Below are 22833 nucleotides of genomic sequence, written 5' to 3'. Positions count from 1 at the left end.
GAACCATTACATCAACTGGACTCCACCTTTCTCAGAATGTGAAGACTATGACAGCTTTTATTGGAGTCACAACATATTTTGGCTTCCATTTAACTAAATGATCACACAAAAGCTCCAGACTCACAGAGGGAGAATGTCTAGGAATCAATGTCCCCACACTCAAGTTTTGTTTTCTTTTTTCCTTACCATCACTTGAACCTCAGGAAATTTGATATATTCAGTGTCTGGATTAGATTTTAGTAGAGTGCAATGTATTCTAATAGGTTGTTAATGATCATTGCATTCTCAAAACCAGCCTTGGCTTGAATGATTTCCTGTGTGGTATTACACTGATGATTCTTTGAATTCATGAATTTTATAGTTGTACTGAGCTTGGCAAATCCATTTCCAGGAAAATATGAAAGTAACTCCAATGCCATCCAAGAGCATTACTTAGTTGAGGGCATACAGATGAGAGTTTCAAATTTTTTTTATAGTTTATAGTTTCAAATTATTTTTATAGTTTCAAATTATTTTTTATAGTTTCAAATCATTTTTGTTATGAAGATTGTTTATGTAGAATTTTAGCTAAAAAACATTAATTTCTTAAGAGATTAAAAATTACAAATTATACAAACACTAATTCGTATTTTGAGTCCTAGAATTTTCCTTTATTTTAAAAGACAAATCTTACCTCGTCTGATTAATTCTTTTCCTTCATCAACCAAGTCTGATGTCATATCATTATCTCCCATGAACTGCTGGAAACCAAGTAGATTCAAACAACGAGTTCCCAAACTAATAAAAGTAGATTTTTAAAAAGGCAAGCATTATTTCTCATTGTAAATGTTTAAACTCTTCTTTGGTATTGTCATTCCAAAGAAGCCTATGTTTTATTATTACTTATCACAGCAAGTTATGTAGTTATAATAATTTGTCTTTCTTTAAGAAGGACTTATTTCTCTAAGAAGTTTATATAGCCAGTATTCCATTAACAAGGCATGCACCATACCCAGATTTCTTACAAAAACACACTGAGTTGGGTTATTTGTATACCTTCAGAAAATTATTACACAAGAATACAAAACAATGGCTCTAATACAAACGCAATTTGTTCTTTTCTTATATTCACACAATTTTAATGCTGAAAATACACAACTAGCATTTTTAAGTATAAAACAATGTGGTTTAGAAAATCTTAATTATGAAAATTAATTTTCCTGTTCAATTTTTTTAAATAACCTGAAAGCTAGTCAATTCCATTTAAATGGATTTTATTATATACTCAGAGTTTATTATTATGTCTTACCTGAAGGCTATTATTTTATCTTATTTGCTGTTTACTTTAAACCTCACTGTTGTATAGGACAAGAGTACTCTGAAAATATGACACACAAGGAAAGAAGCAATGGATGGACAGGCAGGATTAATATTTGTTAAGATCCTACGATTCAGGACAGCCCCGGTGGCTTAGTGGTTTAGCTTTGCCTTCAGCCCAGGGCATGATCCTGGAGACCCGGGATCGAGTCCCACATCAGGCTCCCGGCATGGAGCCTGCTTCTGCCCTTGCCTGTGTCTCTGCCTCTCTCTCTCTCTCTCTCTCTCTCTCTGTCTCTAATAAATAAGTAAAATCTTAAAAAAAAAAAAAAAAAGACCCTGCTATTCATCAGCCAATTTACAGACACTCTCTTACCTTATTCTTACTGTGATCCTAAGAAATAATTATTTTACAGATAAAGAAACAGAGGCCCAAAGGGTTTAATACTTTGCTAATGATCATTTAACAAATTTTAGAGCTAGAATTTAAATCCAAGACAAAACAAAGACCAAGGACTTTTTGTTGCCTTAGTTTCAGACTTTTTCACTGATGTACTCCTCATGGCATAAGCCCAAACACATACATGGAGCAAGGGAGGAAGAGAGGAAGAAGGAGAAAGAGGGATGATTGTGTGTGTGTGTGGGGGGGGGGGGGGGGTGCATGTGAGCATTACACTGAGGAAAACAGTGGAGCGATTACAAGAAAGTAAAGGTTTCCCATTTTACACAACTGATGTGTAAGAAATACAACTAATTCATAACATATCTCCTTGCTTTAATATATAAGGAATGTTTTATATGATTTATCATTGAGCAAAACTGGGGTTTCAGATAGATGGTTATGCTAATTCTGTGACACTAAATACTTCCTTACTATCTTCACACCCTTGTGGGAATACAATACTCTAGGATGAGAAACCCCAATTAGATAATTATTTCTGGGAAGGTCATAGCTTTTTCTAGTGTCAGGAAATAGCCTTACACTCTCTAGGCAGTTAAGTCTAAATATTAACTCTAGGGATGGCTGTGTTGTTAGTAACATGGGAATTAGTAGGGTGCCTGGGTGACTCAATCGGTGACAAATTAACTCTTGATCTCAGCTCAGGTCATGAATAGAGTGGTGGGATAGAGCCTTATGTTGGGCTCCGTGCTCAGTAGGGAGTCAGCTTGAGATTCATTCTCATATTCTGTCTCTCAATCTCTCTCTCTCTCTCTCTCTCTCTCTTGTTTCTGCCCCTCCCCCTCTGTGCATGCTCTCTCTCTAAATCAATCAATCTTAAAAAACAAAACATGAGAATTAGACTAATTATGGCAGCATTTCAAAAGAAAATGGACCTATGAAGCAAGTTATCACTAAAATGTCACTAAGGCACTGTTTCATATATCTCTATAATAGAATATCTATTTTGAGAGATAATTTGAAAATTGAAGAATCTGACCTTTCTTTTCCTAAAAGACAAACTGGCACGCAAAGTTTATCCCAATTAACTCTAAAATAATACCTTTAACAGATTAATAATTTTCCTTTTAGATACAATAACTCTTTATATTTACGATTTTATAGTTGATAAACCACTATCCCACCATCTATTCCTTGATCTGTGTAACACCCTAATATAAAGTAGGAAGATATGCTAATTTTGCCAACAAAACTAACATGTGAAGACAGAGATCAAAAGCTCTTAATGTTTCATTAGTAATTTTATAAACCTTTAAAATAAATAAGCATATAATCAAATTAAGTCTTTTTAAAATTTTTTTTAACTTATTTATTTATGATAGTCACAGAGAGAGAGAGAGAGAGAGAGAGAGAGAGTCAGAGACACAGGCAGAGGGAGAAGCAGGCTCCATGCACCGGGAACCCGATGTGGGATTCGATCCCGGGTCTCCAGAATCGCGCCCTGGGCCAAAGGCAGGCGCCAAACCGCTGCGCCACCCAGGGATCCCTCAAAATTAAGTCTTAGACATGCAAAGTGTAGTTTCCTCCTTTACTACCTCATTTTCACAATGATGACACATTTCACAAACCTATTGTCTTTTCTACCTTATAGAAAAAAATCTTGAAAGTTAGATTTTCTGAGTTCATATTAACAGTTTTATTTTAAAATATAATCTTTTATTTTAGCTATAAGAAGGTAAAATATAAATGTTTTAAAACATTCAATAGAGAATTTATTTCAAAGGATACTTGACTTTACTCAAAATCCTCTTAATGAATATACATATTATTTGTAATAGCAATAGAATGGTATCAAAAGATTTAAATGAAAAGTGGTTAGAAGAAACATTTTCATCAGAAAGGCAAACTGATGGACATCAATAAATATTTTTTCAGGGGCACCTGAGTGGCTCAGTTAGTTAAATGTTTGACTCTTCATTTTGGTTCAGGTTGTGATTTCTGGGTGGTGGGATCAAGCCCTGCCGTCAGGCTCTACACTCAGTGGGGAGTCTGCTTAGTATTCTCTCCCCTCCCTGGGTCCCTCCCTCCCTTACACCTGTGTTCTCTTGCTCTCTCTCTCTCAAATAAATAAATCTTTAAAACTAAATAAATATATATTTTTAAGATTTTATTTATTTATTTGACACAGAGAGATCACAAGCAGGGGGAACAGCAGGCAGAGGGAGAAGCAGGCTCTCCATCAAGCAGGGAGCCTGATGTGGAGCTTGATTCCAGGACCTAAGGATCACAACCTGAGCCAAAAGCAGGCACTTAAATGACTGAGCCACCCAGGCACCCCAGTAAAAATTTTTTTTAAGAACAATCTTTTTGGTGTGTCACAAAACACCTAAGCAGTTGGGTGAAGAGGGCAGACACAGTACAGGATGATGGCTCTTGACATGTGGAAATAGGGAAGACAGGGTGTTAAAAGCCAAGCATATTTACCTCCTTTTGAGTTGTACCCTTGCCAAGATTCAATTATTTTCTAATCCTATAAAAAGTGGTAGGCTGTGTCCTTTCCAGCCTTATATGTACTGCCCAATTATAATCACTTCTCACATGATATTTTGTGCTGGCTAAGGTCTAAGACATCTAGAAACCCAGCAATGATTGTGGGGAAAACCCTTAGACTCATTTATGTTACTGGATAAAAAGTGGGCATGGGATTATTTTATAAGCTAAATCAACTGTCAGGTGTTGAAGGCCAGGACTTAGAGTTAATATTCTGTAATCAATCCTATCACTTGTAGCCTAAATACTTGTAAAAGAATGACTGTACTTCTCTTTTCTTAAAAATACCTTCAGAGTGAAAACCTGTCCTCATCACTTAAGCAAATCCTTTAAACTACCTACAGTTCCCCGAAAGCCACAATAAAACAAACAACAACCAAAACCTGACCAGGAAATATTTAAAAACAGCTTTGAGACAGGATATCCAGATTGGACAAGAGTAGGAGGAAAAATTATCAATGTTAAGTTTCTTACCTAAAGTAAGTAGCAATGCAGAGAATTACCACCAACATAGGATAATATATATAGAATCCATCTGCGATAAAGGATAAAACTTTCATGGAACCCATAATCTAACAATCCAAAGGAAAAAAAGGAAGTTAAATTAGTACAGTTCTATATTTTTCATTACTTTCCACCTTTAGAAAATTCACTCTTAACCCAGCATATTAACAAATTTGGACTTTTCGAAAAGTAGAAATAAAGCTCTAAATGGATTGATTTTTAAGTTCTCATCATAAGAAAAAAAAAGAGTGTGATGTTAACTAAAGATACTGTGGCAATCATTTCAAAATATATACATACATCATATCATTCTGTTGTATATTTTAAACTAATATGTTATATGTAAATTATGTCTGAATTTGCTTATTTATTGAGGTTTTCATCTAAAGAAAATATTTTATAAATATTACTGAAATTTATTGTGTACATGAAGATCATAAATATAAAAGCTAATATTATAGATGAAGTCTATTGATATTGCTCAGTTGCACAAGCATTGTGAACCAAAAAACTTTTTTTACAATAAAAGAGAGCAAAATAATTTTTATCCAGTCATTAGTAGTTACATATACAACCTTTAAAAGAAAGTTTGATATTAAAAAAAGATCCTAAAAAAAAAAAAAAAAAAGATCCTAATAACACTACAAAACTTTTTTGCTGGCATTACAAGAAATTCCACAGTATGGGACACCTGGGTGGCTCAGCAGTCTGCCTTTGGCTCGGGTGTGATCCTGGAATTCTGCGATCGAGTCCAACATCAGGCTCCCTGCGTGGAGCCTGCTTCTCCCTCTGCCTATGTCCCTGCCTCTCTCTTTCTGTGTCTCTCATGAATAAATAAAATCCCACAATAATACATCTCATAGAGACAATCTTAAAAAACTGTTTTCTGACTATACTTACAGATGTATAAGCAGTTGGCTGTGTATTCTGGTGAGAGATGGATGAATCCATATGGGTCAAACCCAAGAAATTAAGACACAACGGAGGAGTCAAACGGCAAAATAACCTGTAAAAACGCATTTATAAACAGAATATGTAAAAAAAAAAATAGTAGCAAAATACATTTTACTATATTGAAATATAACTATTATTTCCATCAGTGTGTATATTTACCTTGAATTCTTAATGTGAAATGTCCTTACCTGAGAGATATTCTGGAAATCCTATTAATTGCATCTCCCTAAAATACCAACACCCACACAGCAAAACTCCAGCCTCAGACTGCCTGCTTTGATGGTGTTTGCTGCTGCTTTATCCTAAGAATTTGTGGAGTGCTACATATACACTTTTTTGCAAGTCTACCATCTGTGTAATCTGTCTCAGAATGGCAAGGACAGCAATATCCTCAAGGGGAACTGGACTTACTAAATTTCTTAGCAAAGATTATTCCTGTTTGTTTTCTCAAGCTCTCATAATGCAGTTTGATGCCACCAAATCTCAGAACTCTCTAGGTCTGACTTAGCCCCCAAATTTTCAAATGATCCTAGTATTTACTAATCTATTTACTGAATCTCTGATTTGTAAATCCAGGCTGTCTTTCTTTTCCTCTCTAACCTAGCAAACCTATTATAACCTTAAGCTTCAAGCAGGATTTAGTCAGCAAACATCTAACTAATGCTTGAACCTAATCAATGAGCTCACATAGATACAGGTGCTAGTGGAACACCCATAAACAAGAAATAAATGAGAAATCCATAGAATGCATGCAATGGAGTCACCCGCTTGTCTCTATACACAGTCCTACTTACATGCCACTGAAAAGAAGGCTGTAAGCATCAGTTTGGTGATGTGAAGCCAAGTAATAATAGTTAAATACACGAATCCTGAACACAGTAGAATAAACACAGATGCTCAGAAAAAAGATGGAAAGGAAACAAGCAATCTGAAAAAGAAGCAAAACCAGCTTAAGACTAATCGACTTGGGTACTTTATATACTTTTCATAAGCAGTATCCCTTATTTCCGGCTAACATTTATTGACATCCTAAAATTTAAACACAGTAACAGTTTTTCTTAACCATCTAAGAAAATGAATTTATAAAAAAATCTACATCTCAACCAGTTCAACAACCTGTCCATGAGTTTCAATCTACCTCCTAAAGTGCGCCCATTCTCTCACTCCCTTGGCAATTCTCCATATGAAGACTCTAAATTATATAGTTTCACTGACATAAAGAGGGTCAAGGTATTCTCATAAAAGGATTCTGTACTATTTTGCACCTTGTCATCTTCCTTCAAACACAGTTCTTAGTTTAGGTAAATGGATGAAGCTCATTTTTGAAGTCTGAATAATAACAGTGCAGGGAACTTTACTGCTTTCATTGTTAGTAAAATAAATAAAGAAAAAATAACAGTTGACAACTATACTATGAACTGACACATGTTTATGACAGAAATGAAATAAACTGACCTCAATATAAATATAATTGTATGTTTTTTCAGCCAGCTGTATGAAGACTGCAAAGAGGGATAAGACAGGTGTAGTGCTAAAAAATGTGCATTCTGACCACACAACAATCACAGAGAAGATGGACAAAACCACAGCAAGTATCCTATAAAACCATGGTCGCAAAAGACATTCCCAGTACCATTCTGGAAGATAAAAGAAAAAAATTAGGAAAACCATTAAAGGAGTAAGTGGGTATTTACATTACTTCAAAATATCCCCAAACAAGATCTATAACTGCAAAGAGGAAAACAGTTAAGTTCACAACGGAGGAACCAGGCAGATTTGGCTCCTCACCAAATAATCACCAGTAATGGGACAAAGTAACATCATGTGCCTCCTGCCATGAAGCACTGAGAACACAGTATCACTGCCACTGTATTCCCACCCAAAATGTAAAGCCTGCATCCAACATGAGGAAATATCAGACTCAAACTCAGGGATACCCAATAAAAAACTGGCCTAGAGTCTCCAAAAATATCAACGTCATAAAACAAAAAGAAGCTGAGAAATCGTTTCAGATAAAAGGAAACTAAGGTGACATGACACTTGAGTGTGCTGCTGCATTTTAAAAATCTGGGATTTTTTTTTATAAATTTATTTTTTATTGGTGTTTAATTTGCCAACATATACAATAACACCCAGTGCCCATCCCATCAAGTGCCCCCATCAGGGCCCGTCACGCAGTCATCCCCAACCCCCGCCGACCTCCCCTTCCACCACCCCTAGTTCGTTTCCCAGAGTTAGGAGTCTTTCATGTTCTGTCTCCCTTTCTGATATTTCCCACTCATATTTTCTCCTTTCCCCTTTATTCCCTTTCACTAAAAAATCTTGGATTTTTAACAAAGAATATTTTGGGATAATTTGATTAAGGTCTATAGATAACAGTTCCATATCAAAGTTCATTTCCTGGTTTGATCATTGTATTTGGTTATATAAGAAAATGTCCTTATTTTTAGAAATTCTACACTGAAGCATTTAGGAGAAAATGGCATCATGTCTGGATTCAACTCTGAAAAGATTAAGGAAAAATACATACACAGAAAGAAAGATAAATTCGGGTAAACCATTACCATGTGGAGAATCTGGGTGAAGCATATACAAGAATTATTTGTACTATTCTGGCAATTCCCAGTTAAGTCTGATTTTAGGTATAAAAAAAATAAAAGTAAAAAAAAAAAAAAAAAAGAAAAAGAAAAAGAAAAAAGCTCCCCAAATTGAAAAGGCTGTATTTTCACTTCATTCACTGAGGTATTGAGTTCTGAGCTCACACACTAAAAATTGCAACCTTACTCTCAGCACAATTCCTGGTGAGCTCATGGTCCAAACTGATGATCCCTTTTTTTAGTCTCTTTGGAGTCTTTCACTTCCTTGCCCTCCTTTCCTCCAGAGGTCTCATCTCCACCCCACCTTTGCAACTCACGCACACCCGTCATCCCTAAGCCTCTCACTGCCAATAACTCCCACCCTTCCTTTTAATCTCATTACTAGGTCCCTGTTTCCAAGCAATATCTTCATCTAATATTCCAATTCCACTGACTGACCTTACCTGCACCAATGATCCATTCATTCTAGCACCTTTGTATTGCCCTTAAGGCCCTGGTACCCTATTGCTTTCTTTACCAGCTCGGATTCTATAGTCTTTGAGGAGAATTAGTCTCCAACATCCCACTCTCTTTGCCCTCTCTTGCTTCTCTGCAGTTGCTAATTGAAGCCACACCCTGGTCAGATCCAACTGCTCTGAGCCTGCACCCATGGAGCTGCACACTGCAGAAGGGAGACACACAACTTTGCTGACTGGTCTCACTTAAACTCTTACTTCCCAGCTTCAGGCGGACCTTGAGCACTGCCTGGCTAGCCGATTATAATTCACCAATCTTCTCCCAGGCCTTCTCTCCTTAGCAACTATTTTGTACCTTCCCTTCTCTCTTCAAATCTCCCAAATCTCTTCTCCTATACTTATGCTTAGCATTTCACAGAGAAGCTGGCAGAAGGGAGCCTCCCCAAGTTCCCACTACCACCTCTTCTTACCTGCTCAGGTACATTTGTGCCTTACTTCCTAATCTAAGGGAATTCTCTGCACTTCACTATTTCCCATTTCATGGCTCCTTCTCATGAACATCAGCAGAGCCATACTCCTCTCTCATTACATTTCCTCCAAGACACTGTTCCCAAACTACATGCTATGATTGATCTTGACCCTGCCATCCTCCTTCAGCTACTACTTCTTTTCTCTACTCCCTTTTATAAGGAAAACATTTTACATTTTCTATTCTCTGCCTCTTAATTGCTCTCCTTATTTCTTTTAAACTCCAACTAAGCTTTCTTATCCCCTCAATCTCCACCTCACTTCTCTGAAATCCAATGGCCAAGGCTTCATGTGACTGTAGACCCATCTACAACATTTGGAAAGGTGCTTTACATACCCCTTTCCTCAAAACACCTCACCATCCTGATTTACTTCCTACTTCACTGGCCACTTCTCTTTTAGCCTTTTTCCTGGTTCCTCCTTATCAACCCAATGTTTACATTCTGGAATGCCTCGATTTGGTCTTCTGACTTTCTCTCGCTTTTATCATTTACTTCTTTGTTGATTTTATTCTGACCCATAGCTCACTGATATGATACACTGATGATGCCTGATTTTTACTTGTAGACCAGACTTCTCCCCTGATTTCCCATTTCTACAGCCAGCTACCTACTCAGCACTTTCTTCACACCTCTATGTATACATTGTCTATTTTTCTCACTCCATAAAGAGGAATTTTCATCTTCACACTTACTGATAAGTAAGTACCCAAGCGCCCAACGATGGATAACATATATGTTCTCAAATACTTGTCAAATGAATGAAAATAAGTATTTCTTTTATTTAATTAGAAAAGATCTTTGCTGAAGGAGTTTTCCAAAATACATTATGGGCATTGTCTTCATACTCAAGACCAAATATGAGAAAGAGAATATAAGGTTTATTTAGAAAAATAAGGTAAATGGAATTGTTAACACTATGACACTTTGGCATATTTTCATTAAGTTCTTCATACTAAATCTGATAACGTTTGAAGAGAGTGTGACCAACAATCATTAAAGAGAATGAAAAAGGTGCCTCAGCAGTTGAGTGCCTGCCTTCAGTCCAGGATGTGATCCTGGAGTCCCAGGATCAAGTCCCACACATTGGGCTCCCTGCATGGAGCCTGCTTCTCTCTCTGCCTGTGTCCTTGCCTCCCTCTCTCTGTGTCTCTCATGAATAAAAAAAATAAAATCTTTAAAAAAAAGAGAGAATGAAATAATTACAAATACTCAGTGTAGGTCTTGTAAATAGACAATAGATATAAATAATCAAAGACTTGTTAGGGAAATATTTTAGTAGTATGTCAAGACTGAAGAGGAGACCCAAGCTTATGATATAAAATTGCTTAAAATTCTAATTTTTTAGAGTATGTATTATGAATACATAATATGCTTGATGCATTGCATATATTTTTGGATAGAATTTTGGTTAACTGTAAAGTAACAGCAGAAACTGATAATCTGTTATATAACCAGTGAAATATTTTTAGAGGGGAGGTTTATCAGATATATAGTACCACATGGTATATATCAAATAATACAAATATGATTTAACTCTGCACTTAGAAAAATTATCATTAAATTTTGAAATTATGTCAAATTACGTACCAACTGTAGGATTATAAAAATATTGGATAAATTTGTTTTCTGGCTCTGGTGACTGAAAGGTATGAACAAACTGACGAGTAGCACTAGTTTCATTTTTTGCTACATCTTCTAGATAAAATGCTTGCTCCAAAAGAATCTGCCATTGTACTTGAGTTCGACGGTGCCTCTGAACTGAATAAATCACCTAAAAAAGAGAACAGGGGAATACATCTTTCAGTGTTCTGATCCAGCAGTGTTTCATCTTCCTGCCAGACAGCATATTTTGGTTCTCCTAACAATGGGGAAGTGTCAGTGGCACTTGCTGGGTTGAGCCAAGGATGTTAGTATTCTACAACACATGTAACAATTAGGTTCAGTGAATAATTCTCCTTCCCCAAATACCAACAGTAACCCTGTTAAAGAAACACATAGTTAAAACACTTCAAAAAGAAAAATGCACAGGATCAAAGAAAGTTTCAAATACACATTCACTCCAAATTCCCTTTATGTGGACAGTAATTATAAATCTAACTAAAATTATCAGTAAGTACAAAAAGCTATTATTAATAAAGTTACCTGTTTATGTAGTTTTACCAGACTCTTTTCACTTGGGTAGGTATTATGCTTTTCATCAAAATCTTCATAATCATCCATGTTCCTACCCATTTTTTCTTGATATTCTGTAGGGCACTAAAAGGGACAAGCAGATTTTTTAAAGTCTCATTTTCAAAAAACTTAAAAATTTTATTTTTATTATAAAATCTTCTATTCTTGGGCATGTCTAGTATTCTCAAAAACATCATCTTCTTTCATTGGCATCTCTATATAGTTGGATTTTTAGTTCCTGACATTTTCTTGAAAATGTTTTAGATATATTGAGTGTCTTCCTTCTCCTATTAATATTAACCTTTATTATCAGATATACTAGCTGTGGTAGGGTAAGGGAGTTACCTACATGAAGCAACAAGTATCTGAGAGGATTAGGTTATGTAGGCACATGATGAAACTATTATTTTCCTAGGTAAAAATGAAGAAGAATCATAATAAATCCAAGATGTTGGATTTTTAAAAGGCATGGAACAGAAAAACACATGATTTGGGGTCATCTGTCTTGTTAGTTATTCATTACTTACCTGAACTTGGGCAAGTTACTTAACCTCTCTGAATAGGTCTCAAAAGGTAGCATTGTAAGAGAAATGATTAGAGAATTGATTCTCATGACCATCATCTTAGTCAAAGGGAACACTAGCTAATAATCAGCATAACAGATTTAAAATAGACGAAAAGAAATAGTTTAGTGGTTCTATGGTTGCAAAGACAATGAACAGCTCATTTTTGGAACAATCATTTTGGAAGTATACAAATACCCCAATTCAATCCCAATGCAGTAAAACCTTAATTGTATGGCTTCTTGTTAAATATCTGTCTTAAGTATCTCATAGGGTCATTCATTTTACGATGTACTTCATATATTGTAAACTGACATGCAGGGAGCGAGTGAAAGGGATTACTGAGGCCCTAGTTTATTATAATGACCACATTCAATGACACTTAGAAACTGTGACGGTCCATCTCTATTGCTGCATCATAGCAATCAGTATACATATTAACGTAACTTCTACATCCAGATTTCAATGAAAAATATTGCCAATAATTCAATGTTAAACTTGTAATAACTACTGAACAAATTCTATGTGCAGATTACTACCGGTTTATGGTTAATATTTCATTGAAAATGGAAAGGATATGGGAAGACCTGAGTCATAGGCTGTTCTCATACTTTTCTGATACTTTTATTATAATATTATATTCTACAAATTTGTATGTCAAAAGAAAAAAGATGAGGATTATAATTAATCACCTTTTTAAGAATCGTGTCAACACATTTTCTCAATGGGTGGTTATACTTGATGCTGTCATTCACTTTACGAACCTCCTATAAAAAAGAGTAAGAGGAATAAAAATATTTCCATTTATATACATCATATGCTTCAAATGAAACTGTCCTAGGTACTATATATGTTCTCACAAGTTTAATTTCAACCCAAATTACTCAGCGTACACATGAAGCTCCATTCACTGATTAAGTTATTGAGAATGTAAGTAAAAATACAGAATTATAGAATAGCAATACCTATATCCTCATGTTTTTTACTACATTCTAAGATTTATTCCCTTATCATTTGCTGACTTGTACACAATGATGAGCAGGCATTATAAAAAAGCCATGAAGGATCAGACAAACTTTGCGATGTTGCACTCCTCCACGTGGCTCAGGAAGCTCAATTATCTCATCATCTAAAATACGGTGAAGAAATCAGAGGAAGCAACAGGAAACAAACATCACAAAGCACCTGCCCCTTTCCAATGAGAGTCCTCTACAGCAGTCACAACTACTGACTCATTCCACATTTGTTTATTAAGAGCACACTAATGCCAGCACTGTGCTAGGTGGAAAGTCACCGTAGTCCATACTGGAAGATGTGGTAGGAAGACATGACATTACAGGTCTTTAAAGATGACGGGCTGATGGGATGCCCGCGTGGCTCAGTGGTTGAGCATCTGCCTTTGGCTCAGGGTGTGATCCCTAGGGTCCTGGGATCGAATCCCACATTGGGCTCCCTATGAGAAGCTGCTTCTCCCTCTGCCTATGTCTCTGCCTCTCTCTACGGGTCTCTCACATAAATAAATAAAATCTTAAAAAAAAAAAAGATTATGGGCTGATGGTGAGGTAATAAACAAGTTAGGAATTATGAAAGGTATAAAGGGGTTGGGGGGAATCTTTACAACCTGTAGTTCGCAAAGAACAACAATATTCTAGAATACTAATGGAATTAAAAGAAAAAAAAGAGTTGGAACCACTGTTCTTGGCAAAAGAAACGGCATGTTCAAGGGCTGGGAGGCAGAGAAACTGACCAGGGTATTAAAAAGCACATTCTGATTGTAGCGTAGAGAATGGCCCTAGGGAGGCAAGGAAACCATCTGTCATATAGACAAAATTATGAAAAGATATTTATGTCTTATATGACAAAAAAAATCACTTCCCTTATTATATAGAGAGTGCTTACAAATCAAGCAAAGATTGGGAAGACACATAAGAAACTCTATTGTGAAATGTCCGGTAAGATCATCAAGCTCACTAAAAACAATTACAAATTTTAAAAATAAGTTTTCTGGCAAAATTATATAACTTCTTTGGAAGGTAATTTAGCAATAACTATCAAAATTTAAAATATGTAGACTTTATAAATACTCTGTACCAGTAGACATTGCTCCTGTCAGGAGTTTAGCTTAAGGAAGAAAACACATTATTCAAAAAGAAATGGTATGGAAAATACTATGTAATCCAGTGTGGGAGGCTTTCTGATAAACTTATTACTTAAGCTGAGATAAAAGAATGAGTAGGAGGTAGGTCAGCCAACCAAAGGAAGGGGCAAGAATATTCCAGAGGGGCAGCCTGTATGAAGGCCTCCAAGCAGAAGTGCATGAAGAGTTTCAAGGAACTGAAAGAAGTAATGTGACCATGGGAAGAAAAGGAGAGTAAGTGCCTGAGCAGCACTTGATCCGGCTGAAGAAAACCAAAGCCCTCCAGAAGGCCTTGGTAACAGTTCATCTGAGGTCAGTTGAGTGAGGCCTAACTGCAGGAGTGTGACAGGATTAAGACTTGGGTTTTTAAAAGACTCTCGAATCATCATTGCATTGTATTACTAAATTGCCTTCAAATTTTGTTGACTTGTTAGTACAACTTTGAATATGAACCATATAGTCTGCTTATAAATTATGCATGAAAATACTGTATTTTTCCTTTAAAATTTTTGAGCCATATTATACAAAAATAAGTACTGAAACAGTTAACTAATGATATTTACTATATCTGTTATAAATTTAAGATTCCTTTAAAAGTTCGTAACTTCCATGAAGTGTGGAAAATATTTGAAATATTGCTTATTTTCTTCATCTAAAATAACGTAACTTAGACTCCTAACTCTGGGAAATGAACTAGGGGTGGTGGAAGGGGAGGAGGGCGGGGGGTGGGGGTGAATGGGTGACGGGCAATGAGGGGGGCACTTGACGGGATGAGCACTGGGTGTTATTCTGTATGTTGGCAAATTGAAAACCAATAAAAAATAAATTTATTATTAAAAAAGAAAAGAAAAGAAAAGAAAAGAAACAAAAGAGAATAAATAAAAGAAAATAAAATAACGTAACTTAGGGCAGCCCTGGTGGCTCAGTGGTTTAACGCCACCTTCAGCTCAGGGTGTGATCCTGGAGACCCGGGATCCAGTCCCACGTCAGGGTCCCTGCATGGAGCCTGCTTCTCCCTCTGCCTGTGTCTCTGCCTCTCTCTCTGTGTGTGTCTCTCATGAATGAATAAATAAAATCTTTAAAAAATAAATAAAATAAAATAACGTAACTTAGAGCACTGACATCACTGTGCCTCATCACTAGGCAGGGCAGACAGCATCTATGAAGTCAGGCTAATGGGCAATTTTAAATAGTGGCTATTTCTCCCTCTCCCAAATTCTCCACCTCAAAAAATGACAAATGGTAGGGATGATCTCTTACGCCTATAGCAAATACCTTTTGAATGGTTTGACACGGCTTATAAGTTTATTAATGCTCCAAAGAAAAATAACAGACACACAGATGTATATATTCACCTCAGAGAAAAACATAAGACATTAAGCTGGTTTTTACAAAACTGTATTTGGGAGATTTTATGGATAGCTGAATAATATAATTAATAATTACAAAAAAAAAAAAGGTGATTGACTTTTGTTATGTTAAAAATGTATTCAAAACCAGTCTATTATGAACATTTTTGCTCAGAGTATTCATATTCTTGTTCCATGCCTTATTTTGCACACCTCCATCAGATAGATCATCCTAAAAAACATAGAGGATCAGGTCTCTTCCCACTGCAGGGTGTTAATGATTCCCTACTGCTTTCAAAAGATAGTCTGGACCTTTCGGTCTGACATTCATGGCCCTGCTATTTTGGCTACAACCTGTCTTCTAAATCTTACAAGCTTTGTTTTTTCCACATCAACCTATGGTCAATTAATTTGGTTTTAAAACCTGGTATCTGACCAGGATGCTGTCAGCTATGAAAATTCTATCCATCCTTCAAGGCCCAGATCACACTTCACTTCCTTTTCTGATCACTATTCAGAAGTCAAGCCTCTCTTTACTACCACTGTGCCTTTGTATCCTTCACATCACATTGGCCACAGACTATATAATTTTCCACTCTAGACAGTTAGTATCCTAATGGCCAGTTCTGCATGGCACTTAACTTATCAAGAAGACAAGTATTTATTAAATGATGAAAACATTTTCTCAAGCTTACAAATTTGTAGATGTTCAGAAAAACATAAAAGACCCCAAGTTCCCTTGAAACAAATGGGCAAAGAAACTCACATGTGACAAATCATGCATTGTTTGATGGGGGGTGAAAGGGTGGGAGTTCTGCTATGTATGTGGACCTGCTGCTATTTTCAAATCATCCATTAGGGAAAGAAGGGTTTCTCAAAATAAATATATAAATGTATCAAGTTAATATTTTGTACACTTTTCTAAAAATTTTTAAATCCCTTACATGTGTGTTAAAGTAACAAAGAAAGCACCAGTGCCAGTCCTAATTTCTGACATCCTGTTCCTTAGTAGAAGGTTCTTACTTAACAAATAACAACAACAAAATCCATCTTTCTTCAGACATTGATGATTCCTCCTAGTCAAATCAAGGTCTTGCTGTAATTAATGGGATTTACATTTCTTGAAGGAAAATTGAATAACTGATATAAGTCATATTCCTCAAACCTGGAAAAACTGAATCTAGTACCAACTTTTAAGGGAAACACTATCAAATTTAAATTATCTTTTAAGTATGTTTTCATCGGGACGCCTGGATGGCTCAGCAGTTGAGCTCTGCTTTCGGCTCAGGGTGTGATCCTGGAGTTCAGGATCGAGTCCCACATCGGGCTCCCTGAGGGGAGCCTGCTTCTCCCTCTGCCTGTGTCTTTGCCTCTCTCTCTCTTTGTGTCTCTCATGAATGAATAAATAAAATATTTTAAATAAATAAATATTATATTATCAAATATAAATTTTCATATTTTTCTCAAGAACTCAAATTTTCAAATATAAATTTCCAAATAAACAAGATATAAACATAAAATTAGTCACACATAAATTATTTATTTTGAAAAATGTAATAGTAGCCATCAGAAGCCTGAGGAAATGTAACAGAATACTATTTGTAGACTTACTCTTACATTTTGAATTGTCTTCTACCATTCTTACATTTTGTAGGGAAAAATGTAAAAAAGCCACACCAGATTTTTCAGTGACAACACATATTCTTCTGTTCGTTTATTCATTCACTTAAAAAAAAATGGGTGCCGAATATTTAAGTGTCTAGAGGACCAAGGAATGCATGTCAGCATAACCATATAATTGATCAACTAACCTGGGAGAGGGGTACTATTCAAAGTTATCCCAAAATAACAAGCATAACCCTGCACTGTTGAATATATTCTCGTTTAATCTTTGTTGGTTGGAAGGTGGAGGAGACATCTTGTGAAGCTGAACTGCCAATAAGAAGTCATGCTAATGGATGGACCATTCTGAAGGATCACACATCACCAAATTTTCAGCGTAAAGCCCATCAGTGTGCTAAGAACAACAGCAGCAACAAACCAACTGTGATTAGCTGTAATGTGAGGTTTAAATATGCTCACCTCCATGACATCTTCTAAAGTCTCTTCTGCATCTGCTTTCTCTGTCATCAGTTTGGCTGCCTTAAAATACGTTTTCATAAGCAGATAACCTCTTTTTGCTCCATTCCAGTATGACCGAGGAATTTCTACCAAACCGTACCCCAACAGCAGCACAAGAAGGAACAGGCCCCACGTATTTGCTGCAGCTATCCCGATTGTCTGAAGCTGGTTCCTGAGAAGGAGGAAACATAAGCAGACAGCTGTGACAGTTATTTTTCCAAGAAAAATATAAAATAAAGCTAACTAGTGTTAAATCGTTTTTCAGAAAATGGCCCTAAGGGATGGCTAGGATTCTATATGAAAAAAATTATCTTCCAAGCCTCAGTTACTTTTTTAGTGACAGCAGATAGTCTGCACGTTCTAAGAGGAAGTTAGAGTGTGACTGCAGAAATAGAGTTTAACACAGGAAATACTGCTTCTATAATAGTTAAAATTAGAGTCTAGGATAATTCCTGGCAAAAAATATACATATTTTGTCCAAAGAAAAGACAATTTTTTCATTAGGTGCTTTCTTAGTATTAATTAACCAAGAGAAGCCTGAAAAAATTTTAAAGCCTAAAAAATATTTTAACTTACATTGAGGCATACCTACAGGAATGCGATAGTGAGATTCATTACTGCTCCATTACTAAATTTCTGAGATCTATCTCTTCACATATATTATATAGATCACAAGTATAACGCACATTTGGTATTAAAATGTCTGAACCTATCATCAAAGAGAAATATGCCTTCAAATGATAGAACAAAAGAAAAAACATTCACAAATTCCAATGAAAAGGAAAACTAATTATTTTGTCATATACAAAACTATACACCCAAAACTAATATTACACTGTATGTTAACTAACTGGAATTTAAATAAAAACTTTTTAAAAATCATAAGAGTTAACACTTCTAACACATAGCTATTAAACAAAGCATTAGTCCTTTGTCTAATAGCTACATTTAAATATATTATTCCATTTTTTCCTTCTTAGTAAGAGGGATTACTGAGATTTCTTTCTGGGGAACCTATAAAACACATAACTTGACATGTTCCTCAATGAAATGTCTATTTATCTGCATATATTACTTAAAAATAAATTTTAAAAACTGCAAATATAAAAAAACTGCAAATATATATAGAAACAATGTTAAGAAGACAAGTTTTCTTACCATTCTAAGTGCAAATGTGGGTTTACAGCTACATAAATTAAAAATGCTCCAAAAATCAGCAAATAGGTGCCGTAATAAATTGCATTCTCAATCAGTGCAGTTTTGATTTTTCCAGTGATGGAAAACCCTCCTGATCTTGCATATGACTGCATAAAAGGTAACAGAATCCTGGACATTTGGAAAAAATATGATTAAAGAAACAATTGATATGTCTTCTCATCTCAAAATACTAGAATTATGTGAATCTCAATTGTAATGTGTAGTTCTTTTCACAAATAAAGACGATTTGAGTAATTATTAATACTGAACAAACTCTAATACATGACTGAGTATTTTGTAATATTAAATTTTGGAGAAAGCAAAGCACATCTCTGGGAGAAAAGGGGGCCACAATGACCAGCAGAGAGTACGACAGTATGAGTGACATAAGATGAATCTAAGAAAAAAAGACCTTTAGAGTCATTATGAAGACTTTGGACTGCATTTAGACAATGAGGAACCTTTTTCTTTAAGGGAGCCATGATAAAATTTAAGTCTTTTAAAGACTGATAAGGCTTTAGTAGGAAGAATGGACTGAAAGGGAACAAAATTGGGACTATGTAGGAGAAGGTAAGGGGTGGCGATATGGTAAGAAGCAGGAGGGAAGCCTGGCTATGACTACACTGAGGTGAAGTACTTAGGACACATCTCAAAGGAGTTGCACAGGAGGTAGTTGGCCATCCAGCTTCAGAATTCAGGAGAAAGGAGTAGAAACACAGATAGATTCAGGAGTCCTCACCACATCCGTGGTACTGACATGACATGAGCAGATGAGATTTAGAAAGGTAAATATGTAGAAGGAGAAGGAAAGAGCTGAGGTTGAGCCTGTGAAGATCCTATTTTAAAGGAGAGGGAGAGACACAGGAGGAGGAAGAGCCAGCAAAGGAGACAGAGAAAGAATAGCAGAGAGGTATGGAAGAAAACCATGGAGCAAATGGAGGAGAAAACAGGAGAAGGAAGTGTTTCAAAGTGGAGAGAAAACAATAATCAAATGTTGCCAAGAAGTCAAGTTAATGCAGAACCTGTGTGTATGAGTGATGTGGGGCAAAAAAATGCAGAAAAATACATACCACATAACTCCATGTTTATAAAGCTCAAAAATGGTAAAACTAATCTATAGATGTCAGAATCATGGCTACTTTTGATGGGGGTGGAGTGGCAGAGGGGTATGAGGGAAGCTTCTAGATGTAGCATATACATTATCAATGTTCTATATTATCAACTGAGTGCTAATTATCCAGGTGTATTCACTTTGAAAAAAGTCAAACTAAACACAATTTGTCATTATTCTATACCAATTTATAGTTCAATAAACAAGTCTCCCTCCAAAAATTAAGCTGTGATGTACTCATCAATGAGGTTAGAAGCCAGGAAGTTGGAAACGGTTGTATGTGAGAGATTTTTTTTTTTCTTTCTTTTTTTCAAAAAGATGAGAGAATTGTGTATGCTTTGTTGAAACTGGCAGCTGCAAGTATAGGTAACAAGAGCTGAAGGGGATGGGTCCATATTTCAAGAAGAGGGATTTCACTCTGAAGTCAACTTTCAGAGTGACTCATTCTTTGAGAGGAAGGAAAAAGGATGGGTTGGTAGGTGTGCTGGTGAGAAGCTGAAAGAGCTGCCATCTGATGACTTGTATTTTCACTGTGAAGTAGAAAGTGAAGTCCTCTGCAAGGGGAGAAGGGATTGATTCTAGGACATAAAAGAGAGAGAAAGAGCCACAAAGGGAACAGTAGAGTTTGAGATTTGGAGTCATTAGAAAGACTTACCATGGATGAAGAGTGAGCAGACTAGAGACACAGAGGAAAGTCTGGCAATACTGGGGGCTAACATAAGTTCAATGAACATGAATCTACAGGGGCACTACTCTACTCTGTTCTCTGATTTTTCTCTTGCCATGTTCACTAGCTTCAGTTTTAGAGCTTAGTTGCCTGCAGAATATCTAAAATGCTCAGTACATAATGAATAATGTGTTTGGAGCACAGCAGAAAGACAAAGCTTTGGGGTGCTGAATGGCTCAGTCCATTAAGACTCCGATTCTTGATTTTGGCTCAAGTCATGACCTTTGGGTTGTGAGAGTGAGCCCCGTGACAGGATCCATGCTGGGATGCTGGGAATGGAGCCTTTTTTTTTTTTTTTTTTTTTTTTGGAATGGAGCCTTCTTAAGATTCTCTGTCTCTCTCCCCCTGCCTCTCTCACCACCCCATCTCTTAAGCAAACAAAGACAAAGCTATAGTAGGTAGAAAGAAACATTTGGAATACATTGTGGCTATGGCAATAATCAGAGCCATATAGGGAGGGTCAGGTAGCAAGATGACCAAAGATGGGACCCCAGGAAACATCAACATTTATGAAAATGGGCCACAGAAATAGAACCTGTGAAGGAAATGCAGCAGGTTGGACTAAGCAGAAAGAAAGAAAACCAATAGACAATGATGACCTTAACAAGAGCAGTTTCATGTAAAACTGGGAATAGAAGACTGAATTGAAGGTCAAGAGAGAAGGAAGTTAACTAGAGGGGAACAGTGATAGGGAAAAGTTTTCATTTTCTATTTCTCATTTGTCTGTTTTTTTCTTTTCATTTCTTTTAAGATAGGAGAGAAACTGAGCAGAAAAGTAGAATGTACAGATTTTAAAAAAAGTAATACTTGAATAAATTCTAGAATATGAAGGTTCATGAAGTATAATCTTTTTTTTTAACTGTAACCAAATTTAAAGAATTTTTAATCCTTCACTACCACTTACCATGTTAAAAATTGTGATGTCCAATATACTACCCTCCAGAAAATTGGCATGATTCCATCAGGAATGTAACTCCATGGCTTGAAACATGGATGCTGGCTGTTTAATAACAATTTATAGCTAATTAATAAATAATTACTTAAATTATACAATTAATTTTTGCATGGCAAAGTTCATTTATATTCAGATGCAAATTACTGACTCTAACTTCTAAAATTTCATAGAAAACTTATAACTCAAAGCTAACTACCAAACTAAAAAAACAAACAGAGAGGAAACAAAATAGTTTGTTCTCGAAGAGGAATGCCATTTAAATTTTCAACTTTCAGGGATGCCTGGGTGGCTTAGTGGTTGACGGTCTGCCTTTGGCTCAGGGTGTGATCCCAGAGTCCCAGGATCGAGTCCCACATCGGGCTCCCTGCATGGAGCCTGGTTCTCCCTCTGCCTGTGTCTCTGCCTCTCTCTGTGTCATGAATAAATAAATAAAAATAATAATAATAACAAATTTTCAACTTCCAGTGTATTTTTAGTTCTTGAGTAAAAAGACAGCATGATACTCACCTAACAGACTGAAAATGTGACAGCCTTTAAAAGGGAATGTGTATTGAAACTAAATCTTTGATTTGATTGCCCTTAAAATACATACCCCCTAAAAAAAATACATACCCCCTAAAAAAAATTAAAAGAAAAGAAATACATACCCCATTTGAGGGGCTGGTTATTTTCCAGGGAGAAGGGGTAGAGAAGCAAAAGACATTAGGTGATTAACTCCTGAAACTGGAGCCCTAACTAATCAGTCACTGCAGCACAGTTCCCATAGAGAGAGACCAGTATCTGTAAAATTCTGTTTGAATTTTCTGAAGATACATGCATCTGACCATAGTATCTTCCATTAATAGTCTTCCTAGACCCTAAGTATATCATTTAGCCCAGGAACTTCTAACAATTCATAATGGCTACTTATCTAGATCCAGTTTTTAATGTGCTTCAAAGGGGAATAATGTTTCAAATTTACCCTTATTCAGGTTAGTTTAAAAAAAAATAAAAGCTGCAAAAAGAAGCATGCAGACACTACCTAAAGCATTGGTAAAAGCTACAGTCAACATTTATTAAAGTTTTTTACTTGGAAGTTGGATATGAATTTACATAACCTTTCAATAATTTGAACTTTATTCATTCTTGGTCTAAAAGTAAAAATGATTTCAGGGTGCCTGGCTGGCTCAATCAATAGAATGTGCAACTCTTGATCTCCGGATTGTGAGTTTGAGT

At 36.0% G+C, this 22833-nt stretch overlaps 1 protein-coding gene across 4 annotated transcripts in view; it reads right to left on the bottom strand.

Moving 5' to 3' along the window:
* The window catches only part of LMBRD2 (LMBR1 domain containing 2), a 43490-nt gene that overhangs the window by 11056 nt on the left and 9601 nt on the right, over positions 1–22833 (bottom strand). For all 4 annotated transcript variants that reach the window (XM_072757093.1, XM_072757095.1, XM_072757094.1 and 1 more), the window contains exons 4-14: positions 21568–21663; positions 18787–18954; positions 17590–17800; positions 12714–12788; positions 11429–11542; positions 10874–11057; positions 7160–7341; positions 6499–6632; positions 5651–5756; positions 4721–4818; positions 674–777 (exon numbers count right to left, since the gene is read on the bottom strand). In XM_072757093.1, coding sequence (XP_072613194.1) covers positions 674–777; positions 4721–4818; positions 5651–5756; positions 6499–6632; positions 7160–7341; positions 10874–11057; positions 11429–11542; positions 12714–12788; positions 17590–17800; positions 18787–18954; positions 21568–21663 — 1472 coding nt within the window. The remainder of the gene's footprint in view (positions 1–673; positions 778–4720; positions 4819–5650; positions 5757–6498; positions 6633–7159; positions 7342–10873; positions 11058–11428; positions 11543–12713; positions 12789–17589; positions 17801–18786; positions 18955–21567; positions 21664–22833) is intronic.

The sequence above is a fragment of the Vulpes vulpes genome, chromosome 4, assembly GCF_048418805.1.
Source record: "Vulpes vulpes isolate BD-2025 chromosome 4, VulVul3, whole genome shotgun sequence".
Classification (NCBI taxonomy): domain Eukaryota; kingdom Metazoa; phylum Chordata; class Mammalia; order Carnivora; family Canidae; genus Vulpes; species Vulpes vulpes.
This window is presented reverse-complemented; position numbering and strand designations above follow the sequence as displayed.